Genomic DNA, 20593 nt, shown 5'->3' on the forward strand with positions numbered 1-20593 from the left:
AGGACCCAAGGGGGCATCACGGGACCCAAGGGGACATCACGGGACCCAAGGGGCATCACAGGACCCAAGGGGACATCACAGGATCCAAGGGGACATCACGGGACCCAAGGGGCATCACAGGACCCAAGGGGGCATCACAGGATCCAAGGGGACATCATGGGACCCAAGGGGCATCACGGGACCCAAGGGGACATCACGGGACCCAAGGGGCATCACGGGACCCAAGGGGACATTGCAATACCTTTAAGTCTAGCAATTATTCTTGCCTGTACAAAGGCATTACATTAAACATTAAACTTAGATGTTTAAGACATATCTTTACCTCTACTACACTAGTTTTGAGACAGAAGTAGGTACACAACACAAGCCTGGGGATACCAGCCTCCCCCACCCTGAGACAGGGCAAGAACACTCTTGCCCTGAGCTAAGGCAGGGAGCCTCAGCAGCTACTCCCCTTCAAACTAAAACAAACAATGCTTGATGGCATTGCAAATTGTAAGGGATGAAAAAGACAAAGTGAAATGCAGTGGAAGCCTGGGGAAAGAGTATGAGAGAGAGAGGAGGAAAAAACAACTGCTGCATGAAAATACAGAAGCAAAAATACTTTTTCACCTTTTATGTTATTGGTACAGAACCAGAAGATAGATGATCTCCTCTTTCTGCCCATATCTGCATCTGGCCTGAGCAAACCCAGCCCTAAATGCAGTGCTCTGCCAGAGAAATGTCACAGCTAACCTACAAGGTTATCTTCTCATCTGCAACCCCCTTCCTCTGATTGCATGTTTTACTTTTGCTCTTACTAAATAAAACTAACTGATATTTATAGCTTTCTTAGGAGACTGAATGTTTTCATCTCCTCACCAGGTCATCCAGAATACCTCAGAAATCAAGTTTCATGACAGTTACCAAAACAATGCTTTGAACCACTAACTTTGAGATGTTTATAAAAGGACAGTAAAAAAAAAATAGGAACAAGGGAAAAATTCTCAACTGCTTTTTTCTTCTGATTTATTACCTACTAAGTCAACAGTGGAGGACTTTTAATGTACTCCTGTAATGCTGCAGCAAATGTAAAAGGCTTCAAAGTAATCTTTATAAGAAAGGAGATGCTTATTTGGTATAAAATCCCTGCAACAGCAACTCTGACTGCTAAGCTTGCTTATCCTACTGTAAAAGAGAGTAGCATTGAAAGGCAAAAATAACTTGCAAGTGGCTGCTTCTGTGCAAACCTGAGCTTAGGTGATTAAATGAGAGACTGGTATGGCACTGGTACCACACACTTTGAAAAGAAAAGATCATGTTGAAAACACAGAATAGATTACAGGTTATGTGTTTCATGGGGAAAGAAGAGTAAATAGCTGTAATTTGGGAGGCTAGAGTTTCATTAATGAGCCAGAATAAAGGGCTCTGCAAACAAAAGGACCTTTCTTAAAGGTTTACAGTGACTTCACACAAGTTTCAGTAGTCCATCCTAATGGCAGTATATGACAATGCATCTGCATTTGAGATGCTCTTTTCACCGTGTTTTCTGTTGTCAATCAACAGGTAAGGGACATTAAGACACCAGGAGCTTTCTGCTGCGAACTATGCAAATGAGTGATGACAAACTCCATGTTCTGCTTTGTGAAGTCACAGCAACAACTTCTGGTTGTCCAAAACTGTTTCAGAAAACAGCCTTCTAACATTTATCTCTACAGAAGGCAGAATTCACCCTCAGGTTATGATCAGTCAATCATCAGAAACATCCAAATTCCCATAATAGCTGGTTTCAACTTGCTTTCCTTTCTAGAGTTCAGAGCAGATGAATTAACATTTGCCTATTAGAAACTGGTAGTATATAGTCTAAGGATTAACTACTATAGCAACCAGAGCTATAGTCTGCCAACACATATTCACCCAAATTGCTGGATTTTCCAAGTTTATGTGGAGAGGATTTATGTGGAAGAGTTCATTTATTGTGCAGAGATTGCAAGCTCTCCATTATCTGGATTTCTTCAAATAGGTATAAAAGCAGAGCTATTGTATCACCCTCCCCAAAACCCCAGTGTAATGTTCTAAAGAGAACTCCTACCAAGACAACATTCCTTCAATTGCATTTTACACACATTTATCCTGTGCATTATGAGATCTTGCCTGCTTGTTTTGATTTATACTTCAGTCACTTTAAAACACTCTTCTGGCCCAAAAGCACCATGAATTATTTGAAGTAAGATGATGTGAAACCAAAACCTTCCCTCACATAACCTTAATTCCACACAAACTCTATAATAGAATAATAAACCAGGTTGAAAGAGACCTTCAAGATCATCACATCCAACTCATCAACCAATCCAACCCACCTAAACAACTAACCCACGGCACCAAGCACCCCATCAAGTCTCCTCCTGAACACCTCCAGTGATGGTGACTCCACCACCTCCCCGGGCAGCCCATTCCAATGGGCAATCACTCTCTCTGTGTAGAACTTCTTCCTAACATCCAGCCTAAACCTCCCCTGGCACTGCCTGAGACTGTGTCCTCTTGTTCTGGTACTGGCTGCCTGGGACAAGAGACCAACATCCAAATAAAAGCATTAAGGAGAAGTGTGCTTTTGTTCCAAGAGCCTCTACAAATTAGTGCATTGTTTGTTTAATAAATCGTCCATGACATCATAAATGTCATTTATTTTCGAGTATGCAGTGAGTATTAAGATCCCAGTGGACCTTAATGTGCCCTGAAAATTAATTCCTAAAGACAGGGGAATGTTCTTTCCAGACACACTTCTGGATGCAAATATTTGAGAGACATAAAAGGAAAGGCAGAAGTGGGAGGACTCCTGTTTCAACTCTGGTTGCCTGTATGAGTGCACTAAATACATGCTGTGGGAGACAGTACCATTCAAGTTACTGCGTACTGCAATTACCCACAAGTGAGTGATGTGCAATTTCATCACTTTCAGTAGAGGTGAGCAGAAGCATTTTTGAGACAAACCAGAGCATAGTTTAGCAGTAAAGTCCCAGAAAAAGAGGATGGAAGGGAAAATAGAAGACATTAAAATATCCTTCCGCTGTCTGTAAATAGAACACTGCTGCTTCTAACCCTATCATCTGCATTGCAGCTGCTCTTTTCCTAGTCTTTTCTGCTATTTTTTGTCCTGTCTGTTCACACCATCTTATTTTTCCCTCTTCAGTTCCTCTCCCTTTCCCTCTTCCTACTGTCCCCCTTTCTATGTTGCTCTTCTGAACTTACCTTCCTCTCTGACTCCCTTCACACTTTATCTGTTCTGGAGTAAGTTGTCTTCTGCCATTTCAATTCTGTAACCTCACTACTTAACTCTTGAGATTCAGCACCTTCTTTTTCTTCTTGTTTTGTAGTAGAGGCAATAACATTTGAACAGTCCAACAGAATTTGGGGGAAACTCCAGGGACACACATCAAGGCTGCTTGGTGAAGTTTTCAGCTACTGTGAAACATCTTGGTGCCAAACATTGCTTGGTGCCATGGTTTAGTTGTTTAGGTGGGTTGGATTGGTTCATGGGTTGGACATGATGATCCTGAAGGTCTCTTCCAACCTGGTCTGGTCTATTATTCTATTGTATTATTCTGTTATTCTATCCGGCATAGGGACGAGCTGGGAGGATGAAGGGTAGCAAGGCGACATGATACAAGGACAAAGCTTTCCAACAGAGAGCAGCAATTTTACAAATGGCAAAATCTTTTCTATACCAAATAATATGAACATGATCTGAATAGTTCATGTTTATTAACAATAAGCTTTGTGACCCACTGCACAGCCTTTTGAGCCCTTCTGTCACTTGGAGGCAGAAGTTGGATACGTAACAGTGGGCAGAAAGAAGCATCAGCAAATCACAAGTCCTCGGTCAAGGAATTTGTCTTGTAAAAATAATTCAAGACAGGCATTATAATGACACATTTCATTATATTAGTAAAGGAAATACTCCAATACACGCAGAAGAATGTGCCTGCACTTTCACAGCCCAAGATTCATACACTTCTTGTATCAGCATTTCCTAATGGTGCGCATAGGAAAACATTCACACCACAGAAGTGTGATCATGTTCCAATTCTGTGCCATACTCATTTTGTTCTGTTAGTGGGTCACTATCAACCTGAGAGCTTACTTTCCAGAAGCAACACTAAGCAAGCCCAACTTAACAGGCTGTTACCAACATGGCAACCTGAAAGATACCCTGAAAACTGTGTGATGAACAGAATACATCTTAACTCCTCCACAAAGCAAGCAGTCCTAAGCTTTGCAACTCAAGTAACTTCATCTCCTAGATTCAGCAAAGATCATCTTAAGCCACGCTAATATTCAGCCACTTTAAAATGACAAAAGTCCACAGGAATGATGAAAATCATCCCTCCTTCCATGTTTCTCCCTATCACTTACCACTGCCAGCTCATGGGGCTGATGCCAGTACATCACAGCATGAGTTGAGCAAGGAAATTGATCCAGCTCAAAACTACACTGAGTAAAAATAGTGGCTCAACTTAGTTAACCCTAAGCTACCAGGAATGATAGCACCAACCAGAGCTACCAGGACAGGACAAGAACCACTTTAAAGCTCAGAAAACCTGATAGCCTCAGATAAGGCAATATAGAATAGAATAGAATAGAATAGAATAGAATAGAATAGAATAGAATAGAATAGAATAGACCAGGTTGGAAGAGACCTTCAAGATCATCGCATCCAATTCATCAACCAATCCAACCCACCTAAACAACTAAACCATTTATATTGCTGTGACATGTTACCCCCAGGAATCAGTCACATTTTGGTAGCATACAGGTAGATCCTTCTTAGCAATGTTCAGCTCTTCAGATGACACCATTCAGGTATTCAGATTTTACCTTTACTGATACACATCTTTTTGATTTTCTGTGGGGTAGAACAAAAAGCCACCCTGGGAACAGAGCTGGTTTGGAATAAAGTAAATTTTAGGTTGATAAATGCTTGTTAGCAGGAAACAGTGTTTCACAGACAGTGGGAAGATCTCTCCAAGCAAAGCTGATCTGACTTTGGCTAAGATTTAATTTCTTTCTGAAAGTCCCACATGAAGCACTGTGAAGAAGTTCTAATCACAACAGAAGTTACACTCAGGGAAATAACTTTCAAAAGTTGTCTGTGCTAACCATTTTCTGATTCATCCACTTTCATGTACTGTTTGTGTTAGAAACAACTATTATTTTTCACCTGGCACTGTAACTAGTGGACCTATAACCTCTACATTCTATATTTTAACTGCTCTGTTACAATATGAGGGACAAAGGAATTACATGTTGCTGCTGATTGCTCCGTGAGATAGCCATCAACCTTGGCACAGAGAGACTAATCTGAAAAGAGAAAGTGGGTTGGAATCCACTCAATTGTCAGTGTTGCTATGTCAGGTCAGGGAGGAATTCACCCAGTCCCTCCGGGCTCTGCTCAGTTCTCTTCAACTTTCAGGTTGTCTCTACAACACTGCTCCATTACTAAGGACACAGACAGGAAACAACTGGCTTCCTCCAAACATCAGACAATGTGTGAAGCTTTCACCAGCATTTTAGCATTTTGTGCTGGTTTGATCAGTATTCAGATATCTAACTTCAGCCTCACGAGTGTGAGGCTGTTATACCATGACGCCAGGAAGTGTAAGAAAATAAAGCAGAAGACTGCTGGTGACAGGGTCTTAATGGGTGGTAGATGGAGGAATGGTTCTTTGAATCCTTTCAATCTACAGCTCTCCTCTGCCCACAGACTGCTCTTGGCCAACACTCATAAACTATTTGTTAGTCATAGAATTACAAAAAACTAAGCTGCAGCTTCCAGAGTTTTGCAATTACCATGGGACCACAGGGCTTGATGAACCAGAGATGGCTACCTGCCATACGAAATTCTAAGTCAAAGGGCTGGAGTCAGAGGTTACTTTACCAAGCAACTTTCCAGCTGGAAATATACTACAGAAAACTTGAGAGGTCTGGTATTTAAAAGGGAACCAATGACAAAGTAAATCAGTTATTACCTATACCTTGCAAATGAAGACAGAACAAAGCGATCACTTGAGTGTCTCCTCCGACATCACTGTTGTGTGTTTCACAAAAAAGGAATACAACCAATAACAGGACAACTTGGCAGAGAAGTTTACACCAAAATGACAAGAAGGTGGTTGCACCTCTATTCATGACAAGGATTTCAGATTTTCTTTAAGACTGTAAATCTTTTTTCTTTTTTCTGCTCTCCTCTATTTTGACCAGAAGAAAAAATGTGATCTTCTCTGCCCTAAGCTATTCAAAACATACATAAAAAGCAGTATTGCAGCTGTTCTCATCTTAGATCTCCAGGGTCTTAATTATGAAATGAGAGGGGGCTCCTTAAGTAATCAGTGTAATCCCCAGAAGACTTAAAGCATTTAACTCAGCATTTCTCTTTTCAGCCCAAGTGCGTTCACAGCGCTGGGGTTTCAATGCCAGGGAAGCACTCTTTGCAACTCAGAAAGCCTGAGCCAAGAAGATACACATTTTCAGGTGAATAGTATGAACACCCATCAAGTGAGCTTGTAGCAATGTCATTTAATAGAAGCTTTACAAACATAATTAGATACAGCAGCAACATACCTGAAAAAGAACATGAACAGCGCAGCTGTGATGCAGAACAAAAGGACCTACAAGAAGGAGAGAGAGCGTTGTTTAGACAAAGCATCACAATACTACTGGCATGTTCTGGACCACAAAGATTTTACAACTGTTACACTTTATTTATGGAGTCACTGGAAAGTTTGTCTGAATCCACCAAGGAGGATTTCCTTGTTTCTAGTGGGCTTTGAACCGTTCCTGTAGAAGTTAAACAAAATATGAAACCCAAAGCAGGGTAGTGGGGCAACAGGCACAGCAAATGGTACCAGCTAAATAGCCTGGAATAAAACAACAAACAAGGACAATAAAACAGTAGAATGGAAACAAAAGAATGGAAATAGCAACAGAATGGAAATGTAAACATTCTATTTCGTCTGTCTTTGCTGTTGTGATTTATTCAAATATCACATTGCTAGTTTCAATTTAAAGGCAGGGTATTTAAGATGTCTGTACTGACAACTGCTTCCACTCACTTGCTTTCTGGCAGGTTTGAGAGTAGATACATCTATTCCCACATGAGAGTATCCTTTGATCCTTTCTAGTAGTTTACCTCAATGTTTAATTCACTTGGAACAATCCTATCTTGCTCTGTGTCATGGTTTGAGGCTGGGTGCCTTTAAGAACCATGAAGTTACACTAGTCTGTGTTAAACTCAGGTTATGAATCTTGTGCATTTCATGTGCTTTCCACTGTAGCATGCAGTTTATGAACAGCACTTCCAGTTAAGCTTTCCAGTTCTATCCAATCCTCAGAATCATAGAATAGAATCATAGAATCAGTAAGGTTGGAAAAGACCTCAAAGATCATCAGGTCCAACCTGTCACCCAAGACCTCATGACTACTAGACCATGGCACCAAGTGCCATGTCCAATGCCCTCGTGAACACCTCCAGGGAAGGTAATCATACTGAAAGAGTGGATTATGGACTAACTAACAGCTATAAAGGAACTGCCTCAGTCTTGTAAGATTAAAATATCACATTTCATAGTCCAGAAAAAATTAGGTCTTTTTGTTTGGTTGGTTTTGAGTTAGGGTTTGGGTTTTTTTGTGGTAACATTTTTAACATTAGAGATATTTCTATTTCTGAATGAATTATTCCCAAACAAGAATACCAATGTGATCACATAAAAGTAAGTGAGCAGATTTAGCACTCTCCAGCAACAAGTGGAACATCCTGCTTCTTCCTCCCAGAGCTCAGTGCCCCTATTTCTCTTCCCCTTACCACCTGCACAGTGACTCACAAAGGCTGAAGAAACCAAACCCAAGAAAGGAAAACAAACAAACAGAAACAAACAGAAAAAGCCCCACTAACAAAGACCAAACCGAACCAATAAACACTGATAACTCCCTTGCACATGTATGCTTGCACATACAGCTGTTTCAGGAACAACTGTATCCTGCTTTTAATTAATAAACCACCTTAACCAGCTCAAGAGTGAAAAACTACTGTGCTGCTCTAGCTACACGGCCTCACATTCATGCAGTCATTCAAGAGGCACAAAACATACAGCAAAGCTGCAAGTGTTGTAGGAAACACACTTATTTTCAAGGGTTGAAGGAGTTTTGATCACGCTAGGATAAGACAGTTTAAGTGAAAGGCAGTACATATTTGAAGCCTATAAACACAAAGAAGAAAGAGCAGGCTGCTGCAGGCTGATACAGATTGGAAAGTGTGATAAGAATGTGAATAGGAAAAGTTTACAATGGCTGCCACAGAGGGGAAAAAAGTTAAAACTCTTACAATGAGAGCATTTCCCTTTTCTAAATCCTCTGGTGAGTGACTTAAAATTAGGTCACACAAGACATTATAATGCTTACTGTCTAAGCTAGCCTTTTTCTTTCTCCTCTTTTCCTCCACCAGTACTACAGTAGTTTATTACACTGCATTAAAAACGTGAGCATTTGAAATAATCTTAGATTAAGTTGTTAGAGGAAAGTGAGGACAATAATATATCTCTGCTCAAGCTAGCAGAAAAAGCAAGCTTACAATTAAACCTGAGTTCTGCTTAAAAAGATCTGTCCTAACCCCCCAAAGTTCAAGCCATCTCCGATCATTCAAACAACAGGATCGCAGGATGAATTTCCTTTCTCAGAGGCCTTCCACATCAGCAGAGACAAACACCTCCTGGAAAAGCTCTGGGCACGTATGGCACTGTCTCTTCCAATATTTAAAGTCAATGACAGCAAGACCTTATGTAGCTTAACCAGACTGCTTTACACAAAGTGCCTAAGCCAGTGTGGAAAGACTGGTGCCTGCCTTACTGCAGCACCAAGAAACAGAAAGCAAACTGTCACCAGGCTCCAAAATTAAGCTACTTTCCAGGTGTGTTTTCCAGTTTTTCTCCATTCTGTAGACATTTTATCAGTTTACTTTTTTGTTTCCCCTTTGGTAGCATTCTCAGCACAATCTGCAACCTTCTCTTTCAGATTCTAAAACAATTAAACTAAAAAATAAAAGAGAGAGACAAACACTAGGGCCTACCAAAAAATGACATCTAAATATTGAGTGAATTTAAGCCTCATAATCCAGTAAGCAGGAAGTCTCACTGGGGCTTTGTTTTTGCAGACTCTGTCACTGTCTGATTTATGAGGCATGGTCAACACACTGTGCTTGGCAACACAAAGACCTTGAAACTTTCCAGTTGCAGAAACAGATACACCAAGGAGACAACCTTGTTTCTAATGAGAAAGATATGCCCTAAATATCTTAACATGTTCAAAGAGACTCACATGGGTTACAAGGGACAATCCCCAGGCTCCAGGATGCATTAGAGTATTCAGTGTGTAAGGTGAGCACTGTAATTTACTGTGTTATAAAGTCACTGCACTACACTGAACCATCACAAAGAGGAAAGCTGCTGGCAAAACTTAGGAAGTACATTTTTCTAGAGCTCTGTTGGCTGACAAAACAATTTTTATTATTATTTTTTCTGAGAAAGCTGAGTCCTTATATAAACAGCATCATGAAGCAACACTCAGCAGTTCCCAGTTCTGAACACTAAACTAAAAGCTATGTCTGAAATCGGGTACCAGCAAGCCCCAGCACCACCGGCAGGCCCTGGGCACTGCCGGCTCACAAATGGTTTGCCCTCACAGCCACACACATATCTTGATCCACAGAAAGGTAGAATAGCACTGACAAAACCACTGAAATCACTCTTCAGTCTGGTGCATTCAGACCTTTCATTGCTAATACCTAATCCTAAGGTTACATGTGTTTTCTTCAATCATTTTCACTCCAGTCAGATATCCTGACAGTCAGATAGCAGCCTCAGGAGAGGCTGAGGGAGCTGGGTTTGCTTAGCCTGGAGAAGAGGAGGCTCAGGGGAGACCTTCTTGCTCTCTACAACTACCTGAAGGGAGGTTGTAGCCAGGCAGAGGTTGGTCTCTTCTCCCAGGCAACCAGCACCAGAACAAGAGGACACAGTCTCGAGCTGCACCAGGGGAGGTTTAGGCTGGATGTTAGGAAGAAATTCTTCCCAGCAAGAGAGATTGGCCATTGGAATGTGCTGCCCAGGGAGGTGGTGGAGTCGCCATCACTGGAGGTGTTTAGGAAGAGGCTGGATGGGGTGCCTGGTGCCATGGTTTAGTTGATTAGATGGTGTTAGGCTCATGTTCAGCCTACTGTCAACCAGTAGCCCCAGGACATCAGATATTGTATTAACAGAAGTTATGTTAAAATAGGTGCCATGTTTTGGTATGTTCAACCCCTTGAAATCTGATCTGATCTGATGATCACTCTTACTAATGTAAGCAATTATTTTCTGTTATTACTGAATGCCCCAGGCAAGAAATTAGCAATGTAAATAGATATCTGACAGATTTACTCACCATTAGCTGACACAAAAGTTCTTGCAAAGGACAGCTACACCTTCGGCTTTATGGGACTACGGGGCAGGGCTTCACCCTCAACTCCTGAGCTGCTAATAGTATCAGCTATCCTGCCAGAGTCCTCCACTATAAACAGCACTTACACTCTGACCTGGGGCAGAGGAAGCTGTAGCAGCCGCTTACTACTAGATTAGCATCAGCAATGGGTTTGGCAAGTGGTTTCCCTGAGCACAGAGCTAGTTTCTACCTGCTCTTCTGCTCTCTATCTCAGTTCTCTATTTACTGTCCCGAGTGGGGATTTGGGAAGGGGGCCTGTGCCCTCACTTAGGGATCATTTCATTATTGCTTCACTTTTTCTCCATCTCCTAGACTGTTAGTTTTTTGGGGTTAGAAGAGTGGATTCTCCTGAGAGCAATGCCAGTATTACTTTATTATCAGCAGTTAGAGAGCTAAGAAAAACACCAGCAGACAAACAAAGCCAGAAGCAATTCAATGCTCAGAAGACATGACTTACAATAAAACTAAAGATACCAGTATCTTAATTCTTTTGGCTTATCCAAGAGCCAATGGAGAGTGGCTGGAGCATGACTACTGGAGCCTGGATGAGCAAAGACCATTCTTTCATTTGGTAAGAAAAAAATACATCAACATACAATGGCTAGAACCTGAAGTCTGTCAAACTCGGACTAGCAACGTGGCAACTTTTTCTCCAGTTAGCAAGATTAATTGAGGAACTATGATCAGAATGATTGGGGTACACTAGATGAACAATGTGGTGAGACACACTGGCCAGTGTTAACCAGTATCCAGCTGGATAATCCCATGGTCTCCTGCAGCAGCAGCATTCAGGAAAGCAGTATTACTGATGCATCTGCACCTCATGTGCACTGCCCATACCAAACACACATTCGTACACACCTTAGCAAAGGCTTCTAAATCCACTGCTGTTGAGTAAATTTTGGTGTTTAATAAAATATGCATGAGGGAACCTGTCAAATTACTCATTAAGAGTACAAAAAAAGTAATGGCTGAAGGGAAAATACCTTCCCATATCTGTACTGCTGCAACCTTTCAGCTTTCTCAGCATCCCTTGTTACTCTCTCCAATCCCAGATCTGTCTCACAGACAGCACCTGAGAGGACCAAACAATTCCATTAGACAGGGCCAGACTGTTCTGAAAGACTATGCTGTGTAGTTAGCCACATTCTTAGATTTCAGTTGCCTGGGGACATAGAAGGAGCCAACAGGGACTGCATAGCACTCTGAGACTTCTCAAGCACATGCACGGCTGGAACAACCAACACTCCGAGCCCAAGATCTGACCCAGATTTAACAGAACACATATACCACAAGGAGATAGCACTCTCAGCATCTGCCAGGTACAACTATGTACAAGGCTTGGAATTGTCTGGTTACTCTGAAGTCACATACAACCTCCCTTTCAACTGACTGAAAATTTGTCATCTACTTACTGGCCTCCTTTTTTTTAATTGCCTTTTAAATGGTAAGTTTTTCTAATATCCCTTATTTCTCTGGGAACAGCACCCTTCACTTCTCTTCTCCCAGGCAAGCACCAGAAGAAGAGGACACAGGCTCAAGCTGCACCAAGGGAGGTTTAGGCTGGATGTTAGGAAGAAGTTCTTCACAGAAAGAGAGATTGGCCTTTGGAATGTGCTGCCCAGGGAGGTGGTGGAGTCACCATCACTGGAGGTGTTTAGGAGGAGACTGGATGGGGCACTTAGTGCCATGGTTTAGTTGATCAGATGGTGCTGGGTGATAGGTTGGACTTGATCTCGAAGGTCTTTTTCAAACTGGTCTGGTCTATTCTATTCTATTCTATTCTATTCTATTCTATTCTATTCTATGCCCTGTAGTAAGTAGCAAAAATGAGCTATTCAATTCTAAGGGTTGCCATTGCTTACTAAAGCAATCACACAGATTCTGCACAGAAATGTCATTACTAAAGTTGGTAAAGAAAAGACAGAAAGGTTACTTTATGTTGGAAACAGGTAACTTGGGTTTGTACAACAGCCTAACAACTCATGGGTCATGGTGGTCTGTCTTTCACCAAGCTCACATTTCTAGTGATCTCAGGAGACATATGCCAACTGAAAGTCCCCAGCTGGAACCACCTCTCTCTGGACACTTCTATTGTTTTTCTCTATTAACTCCTGTTAAATCCAAATCTCTGTAACACCCAGTGTCCTTCTGTCCTCAAAATCCACTGTGTTTGGGGAGAATTTCATGAGCTAGCAGACACACTGCCTCATCAGAATCTTGGTCACCTGCATAATGACTATTTTTCTAGTTGAAATTAGGTAACATCCAAAGCAATGCAGTGTTGCTGCTGCTGCTGCTGCTTCAGAATTGACAGGCTTTATGAAAATGTTGAACACACTCTGTCAGTTCGTTATTGGGCACTTGGCCAATTTAGCTACACCTACACCACTTAAGCTGTTAAAGGCTCCTGATTTTTTTCCTGCCAGCAAGCCTCCAGCAATCTCTCGATAGATAAGATCAAAAGAAACACTAGCTTGTGTTATTAAACAAGAGCTTATGTAGATTCATGTTAAATCACTGTTGTATGATCATGATTAAATGATTACAATTGACAAATGTGGAAGGTAATTGAGCCAAGACAGGAAGCAGCTGCCAGTCTCAGAAGAGCATAACAGAAAAAGAGAGAAAATTCAACCCTTGATTTTCCAGCTCAGAAATTCCATATAGACATGGAATAGTTAAGCACCTTTCATTTGTTGTGTCAAAAAACCACTTCCAGAGTCTCTTCTCTTGTTTTTTGCATTACCTTAACCACAGAAAAATCTATACACCACCATAATGGAGATGTGAAACAGCCTCTCTCAAAGCTACTGAGGAGAGTTCACTGCTTTCAAAGACTTACAGAGCTTGAGAGACTGAAGTACATACAAGTAACTGTCAGTACCTTATCGTTATGCCTTCCTACAAGTGCGAAGAGCAGCTATTTAACAGCAGATCATATTGGAAGAGCTGCTCCAGGCTTGTTTCTGAAAGCCTTTGACACACACCTTGCAGGCAGCTCTGACATGAAGCAATGAGAACACACCTCCAGTCCTATTCTGTACCTTCTAGTACTCCCAGGTCTCTAAGCCATATCCCAGTCTGTAAAACATAGACACTCAATTATCAGTGGTAAAACATCACTGTGAGGCACAACACATCTGCATTCCCACTTCAAACAGTACCTAACTAGGGAAAATTAGCACACACAACAATACACAGCAACAGATATTAGGTACAATACCTTAGGGCTGCAGTGACATCAAACTGCTTGGGAGGATTGCTCTTTCTTCAATTGAATAAAATATTGAACTGGCTTAGCAGTAACAGCAAGAGGAAGAGAAGCGCAGGAAACTCAAATCACAAGAAACTACTTTCCTGAGGTAAAATACTCAGAATGAATCACAACAAACATTCTAAAGCAAAGGACTTCTTCTTTAACATCAAGTCTTTTAGTATTTCTGGGGCTGTTCAGTCTGCAGAAGAGAAGGCTCCCAGGTGACCTCATTGTGGCCTTCCAGGATCTGAAGGGGGCTACAAGAAGGCTGGAGAGGGACTGCTCAGGATCTCAGGCAGTGATAGGACTAGGGGGAATGGAATGAAGCTGGAGGTGGGGAGATTCAGGCTGGAGGTGAGGAGGAAGTTCTGCACCATGAGAGTGGTGAAGCCCTGGAATGGGTTGTCCAGGGAGGTGGCTGGGGCACCATCTCTGGAGGTGTTTAAGCCCACGCTGGATGAGGCTCTGGCCAGGCTGATCTAGTGTGGGGTGTCCCTGCCCATGGCAGGGGGGTTGGAACTAGCTGATCCTTGTGGTCCCTTCCAACCCTGACTGATTCTATGATACTGTTTTTCCCCCCTCCGTGTATCTGGTTGGATAAGACGATGGACTCGACTGCTCCCTACAGACACAGGAAGTATCACTTGTGCAACCTACAATTTAAATGGGATAAACAGAATTGAAGAACATGAAGCTTCCTTAAAGACAGCTCATTTTAATGTAATTATCACCCAGCAGTAGGACTAAAACTAAATGCCCCCAAATTAACTGAGTTTATGAGCACATATTTCTCCTGTAACCACCAAGATACAGAATACAGAACTAATGAGGTTGGAAGAGACCCTTTGAGATCATCGAGTCTAACCTATCACCCAACAGCATCTAATCAACTAAACCATGGCACCAAGTGCCTCAGCTAGGCTCTTTTTAAACACTTCCAGTGATGGTGACTCCACCACCTCCCTGGGCAGTACATTCCAATGGCCAATCTCTCTGGGAAGAATTTCTTCCCAGCATCCAGCCTAAACTTCCCCTGACACAGCTTGAGACTGTGTCCTCTTGTTCTGGTGCTGGTTGCCTGGGAGTAGAGACCAACCCTCACCTGGCTACAACCTCCCTTCAGGGAGTTGTAGACAGCAATAAGATCTGCCCTGAGCCTTCTCTCCTCCAGGCTAAGCAACCCCAGCTCCCTCAGCCTCTCCTCATAGGGCTGTGCTCCAGACCCCTCCCCAGCTTTCTTGCCCTTCTCTGGACACCTTCCAGCAACTCAACATCTTTCCTAAACTGAGGAGCCCAGAACTGGACACAGGACTCAAGGTGTGTCCTGAAACCAAGGGTGTAAGCATCATATTTATGTTCTGAGGATAACCCTTAGGTATACCTTTAGCAGCTTTGTTTCCTTATTTTTCCTTTACCAGAGTGGGAAAACTCGAAGACAGCATAAAAGCAAGAGACATTGTGCTGTTCATTGGGATCAGGCACAGGGATTCTGCACTACAAACTGCTGGGAGGTTACACTGAGATTCTGACCAGTAATGGAAAACCAAATGGCTTTGGTGATGAGTTGCCAAAGAGAAGATTGTAGCCATTTGCAGTTTACACACCACAAGAAACCTATTGAAGGTGACACTGCTGCATTTCCAGCTCATTTCCCACTTCCTGCTGGAGTTCAGCTTTAAGCCCCCCAAGTATGACTTTAATACTGAGACAGCTGGAGGTTCAGGGCCTTTGGTTTTCTAGACCTGCTTTGTTTTTTGAGGCCTCTTGAGAAAATCAGCAGGACAAGTCTCTCTGCATTAGCCCTGCCTGGGTGGATATGAGCTTGGATGACTTTTGAAACCTTGATTCTCATTACTGTGTTTCCAAAGGATAACTAACAGCCATTTGGCAGGGCTTATAGTTGATTTCTAATTACCACAGAACAGTTGCAGTTATGTTTATTGAGGTTTGCCAGCAGTGACAAGGGATGCTGTCACAAAGAAAATTTCTCCACACATTTTTAGAAGTCAAGAATCTGACCAATGAAAACTTTTCATATGACAAACAAGTAGATCCAAGAGATCCCCATTGTAAAGGCTTCCCATGGCTTGTGAGCTCGAAAGCCTTCTTGCATAGAGATTTTCAAGGCAGGGAATGTAGATAAAACAAACCAAAACACTTAGTAGTCATAAAAGCAGACATTCAGGTCCCATTAAATAGCCAGGTTGTCTCTGTCCAAGAACCAGGAGTAAGACAGACGTGCAGTTAAGGAAAGACTCAAGAACAACTCAGTACCTTCCTGTTGTGAGAGTGATTAGACATGAGGTGGAGTCACACAGTCACAGCTCATCCTTCACAGCGCCCAGCCACTCAGAGACTGAAACAGTTCAAGTTTCTCTGCCTTTCAGATAAAAACACTCTCTAACTCATACCAGAATTGTGGTCAAGACTGCTGGAGGAACATATGGCATTGAATCAAAGTCTGCAGTGATCTAAGAGAACAGAACTCCTTCCTAACAGAGGCTGTTCTGAGACTATGGAGTCAGGCAAAAATGATGGGAGTCACGTTCTTCACCAGGACCTTACCAACAAGGCTGTGTACAAAGAAAATTGTCATAGTTAATGTTTCAATAGGCAAAATGCTTGAGAACAGGCCTCATGAGACTGAAAATTGTCATATATATGTATTTTATATTTATGCATGCATGTATGTATGTATGCACACACACAAGGACATGGCAGAGAAAGTCCTGCTGGTAGGGGGAATTGAGATGACTGAACTGGACTCTTCAGTGGCACCTAGTAATAGGGGAGGAGGCAGTGGGCACAAGCACCTGAAATTCTATTTAAATCTAAAAAAGAACCTTTTGATTGAGAGAGTGGTCAAGCACAGCAATGGGTTACCCAGTCAAGCTTGCTCTGTCTTTGGCAATCCTCAACACTCCCACAGAAAAGTGCCAAGCAGACTTCTCCAGATTGAGAAGCGAGGTTTCACTAGCTGAGTACCTGAGCTGCCTTCCACCCTCAACCCTTCTGTGAGCTGGTGAAGTATTAGATCATAGAATAGCCTAGCAGACTGCATTTGCACATAGACTTGATATTGAACTACATTGTACTGACTGCATCATGAAGAGAAGCGTTTCCCCCATGATTGTTAAAATGACCTAAATGCCCTCTGGTTTTCCTAAATCCATCAATTAACACAAATGAGACAGAAAAAGGCCCAATTGCTTGGGACCATGAATGTCACATACTCTAACAAATCTAAATAGACATTATGCCCTTATGCAATAATGCAGGATCACAGAATTAACCAGGTTGGAAAAGACTTTCAAGATCATCAAGTCCAACCTATCACCCAACACCATCTAATCAACTAAACCATGGCACCAAGTGCCTCATCCACTCTTATTTTAAACACTTCCATGGATGGTGACTCCACCACCTCCCTGGGCAGCCCATTCCAATGGCCAATCTCTCTTTCTGGGAAGAATTTATTCCTATCATCTACCCTAAACTGCAAAATTGTTTTAGAATCACAGAATTGTTGGGGTTGGAGAGGACCTCAAGGACCATCCAGTTCCAACCCCCCTGCCATAGGCAGGGACACCTTACACTTGAACAGGTTACCCAGAGCCACATCCAGGATGGCCTTAAAAATTCACAGTGAGGAGGCTTCTACCACCTCTCTGGGCAACACCCTAAAGGTCCCTCCACCTGCCCCATTTTCCTCCTTTTTCCCCTCAAACCCAGAGCACCTGGGCTCTGTTGGAGTCTCCTCCCACCCCAGCTGTGGCCACTTGGCCCTCCCCACCCACTCCCCTATTTAATCCCCACAGAGGAGGCAGCAGCCCCAAGCTGAGCCCGTCTGGGCTGAAGATCCTCCTCTGATCTCAGGTCAGTGCCCCTGGAGCACACTGGGTGATGGTGGTGGTGACTACAAAGGCCGGGGGGCCTGGTGGCCCCCCGGTTGTTAGGGCCAGGATTGATGACTCCTCCAATATCCTCCATGGGTGCTGGCTGGGGCTCCTCACTGGGGCTGAGCTCCTCTGGGTGGTGTCTTGGCTGGTGAGGGTCTTGCCCCTGGCTCTGGGAGGGGTACAAAAATGGTGGTGTTGGATCAGGAGGTGTTTAGGCAGGGTGGAGGATGGTGTAGAGGGAGCAGGAGCTGCTTTGGGAAGACAAAGAGGACTGGTGATGGGTTAGGCTAGATAGTCAGACTTGATGATCTCAGAGGTCTTCTCCACTCTGAACTTACTGAACTTACCTAATCTTTGTTCAACTCCCAAATCCAACTGTTAAACATCAATGCTACTTTTACTGCCTGCTTTTATCATATCTTATTTTGGTGCCTTGCCTGGTTTCTCCTCTCCTTCAGCTTTCCTGGTTCTCTTATCAGTGCCATTTCAGCTAGAAATTTCACGTACTTAAACTGCCCAGTTCTGGACAAGTGCAGCTTCTCTCTGTTGGTGTTTTCATCACCTTCGAGTTCTACAAAGGCATTCCTAATCCAACTGCAGTTAGGGTGGGCTTCTATTGTGTTCCCTCAAGCACTTCAAATTGTTTCACATGAAGAAAAGAAAGAAGTTGTTTACACAGAGCAAACTTTTCCACATCTCTTCAAAGCCACCATGAGTAAAACAGCTCTCAAGCACCTAACACAGGCCAGGTTAATTGCATTTCAGCCCACAGAATGCTCTACGGGGCTTTGTTCTAGAGGCTTTAAATAGTCATTCACTTCAGGGCTACAAACCACCTGCAAAATTACTGTCACTTGGAGTTTTTTAAATTATATAAAACTGATCCATGCTACAGGGTCCAGGATGTTCAGTGGCAACACAGAGAATCATAGAATCAGTCAAGGTTGGAAGGGACCACAAGGATCATCTAGTTCCAACACCCCCTGCCATGGGCAAGGACACCTCACACTAGATCAGGTTGCCCAGAGCCTCATCCAGCCTGGCCTTAAACCCCTCCAGGGATGGGGCCTCCACCACCTCCCTGGACAACCCATGCCAGGGCTTCACATGCAAGAATGTATTTATTTTATGTCATACCAGTGGTCTGTATTGAACCAAACTTAAAACACTACACTTCAAATTACAGCTCAAGTTTCCATGACACCTACACACACTTGGCCATGCAGCTTTGCTTGTCGCTGGGTCACGCTCTCAGTTCCAGCTGAATCTTCAAGAACAACTTTCAGCCAACATCAGTTTACATAGTCACTGCTGAGTTTTGCTTCTTTCTCTAATTACAGCCATGGGTCTTCTGCTGCCACAGAGAAGAACAGAAAAAACACAGACCTGAACTGATTGACAGATGGCTGAACGTGAGCCAGCAGTGTGCCCAGGTGGTCAACAAGGCCAATGGCATCCTGGCCTGCATCAGGAATAGTGTGGCCAGCAGGAGCAGGGAAGTTGTTGTGCCCCTGTACTCAGCACTGGTTTGGCCACACCTTGAGTCCTGTGTCCAGTCCTGGGCTTCTCAGTATAAGAAGGAGAGTGAGACACTTGAAGGTGTCCAGAGAAGTGCAACGAGGCTGGGGAGAGGTCTGGAGCACAGCCCTCCCCAGTGAGGAAAGGCTGAGGGAGTTGGGGATGCTTAGCCTGCAGAAGAGGAGGCTCAGGGGAGACCTTATTGCTGCTTGCTACTACTTGAAAGGAAGATGTAGCCAGGTGGGGCTAGGTCTCTTGTCCCAGGCAACCAGCACCAGAACAAGAGGACACAGTCTCAAGCTGTGCCAGGGGAGGTTTAGGCTAGAGGTGAGGAGAAAGTTCTTCCCAGCAAGAGTAATTGGCCATTGGAATGTGCTGCCCAGGGAGGTGGTGGAGTCACCATGCCTGAAGGTGTTGAAGAGGGGATTGGATGTGGCACTTGAAGCTATGGTTTAGTTAGTCCTGAGGTGTTGGGTGATAGGTTGGACTTGATGATCTCTGAGGTCTTTGCAAACCTTGTTGATTCTATGATTCTATTTTCCCCTCCCAAGGACTGAGTGTAGGCAGGGGCAAACAGCTGAGACATCTGCCTAAACCAGCTTAAGCCAATCCAAGATTAAACTGTAGCATGTTACATGCTGCAGGCTCACAAGGAGCCAGTCAGTTGAACCAGCAAGGTTTCAACTTCTCATCTTTATGGATTTGATGATTAAAGATGAAGTCATTGTGAATTGTTTAGATTAAGACACACTGAAAATGCAGAATCAGAAATGTACCTGAACTAAAACACTGCAAATGAGAACTAGAGAAATAGTAGTAACATTTCTAAATATTAAATCCATATGTAAGCTGCACTTCAAGGCTGGTTACTGATCCTCCAAGAGCATTACACATGTAGTAAATGCTAAAACAACAATAAATTTTGTTAGTAGTCTGTGCAGATGTCTCCTGTTAGAGGTCTGAACCTAACTCCTTAGCTCATGTTACGGATATCGTCCAAGATTTCATTTCCACCAGGAGGACTGCTGCTTGCCTCTTTTCCTTCCAAAGCTTATAATCACTGAAGAATTACAAGGTTTGAGATTACCTTAGTATCCAAAAAAGGAACTGCAAGAGACATTTGTCTTCAGAACTTTACAGGTGCTGAAATAATTTGGTTGCTGAAAAGCACATGTATTAACATTCCAAGCACCATGTTCTGTACAAGGCAGCATCGTGAAAGCCACAGCCTCCAGTAATTATTCAGACTTGTGAACATCACAAACAGGATCACAACACAATGGCATTCTGATAAGCACTAAAAACTGATAAAGAGACAGTTTGAAAGGATCATTCAGAAACAACAGCAGGGTTTTCCCACCATTGCCCCCACCGAAGTATTACCTTGAGCAGTGTGTTTGATAATCAAAGTTAG

General features: G+C 43.1%; 1 protein-coding gene across 3 annotated transcripts in view; it reads right to left on the reverse strand.

Moving 5' to 3' along the window:
- The window catches only part of TMEM135 (transmembrane protein 135), a 190664-nt gene that overhangs the window by 64863 nt on the left and 105208 nt on the right, over positions 1–20593 (reverse strand). For all 3 annotated transcript variants that reach the window (XM_068145853.1, XM_068145875.1, XM_068145864.1), the window contains exon 6: positions 6598–6644. In XM_068145853.1, coding sequence (XP_068001954.1) covers positions 6598–6644 — 47 coding nt within the window. The remainder of the gene's footprint in view (positions 1–6597; positions 6645–20593) is intronic.

This window comes from Melanerpes formicivorus, unplaced genomic scaffold (genome assembly GCF_026170545.1).
Source record: "Melanerpes formicivorus ecotype bairdi unplaced genomic scaffold, bMelFor1.0.p_v2 SCAF_1, whole genome shotgun sequence".
Classification (NCBI taxonomy): Eukaryota; Metazoa; Chordata; class Aves; order Piciformes; family Picidae; genus Melanerpes; species Melanerpes formicivorus.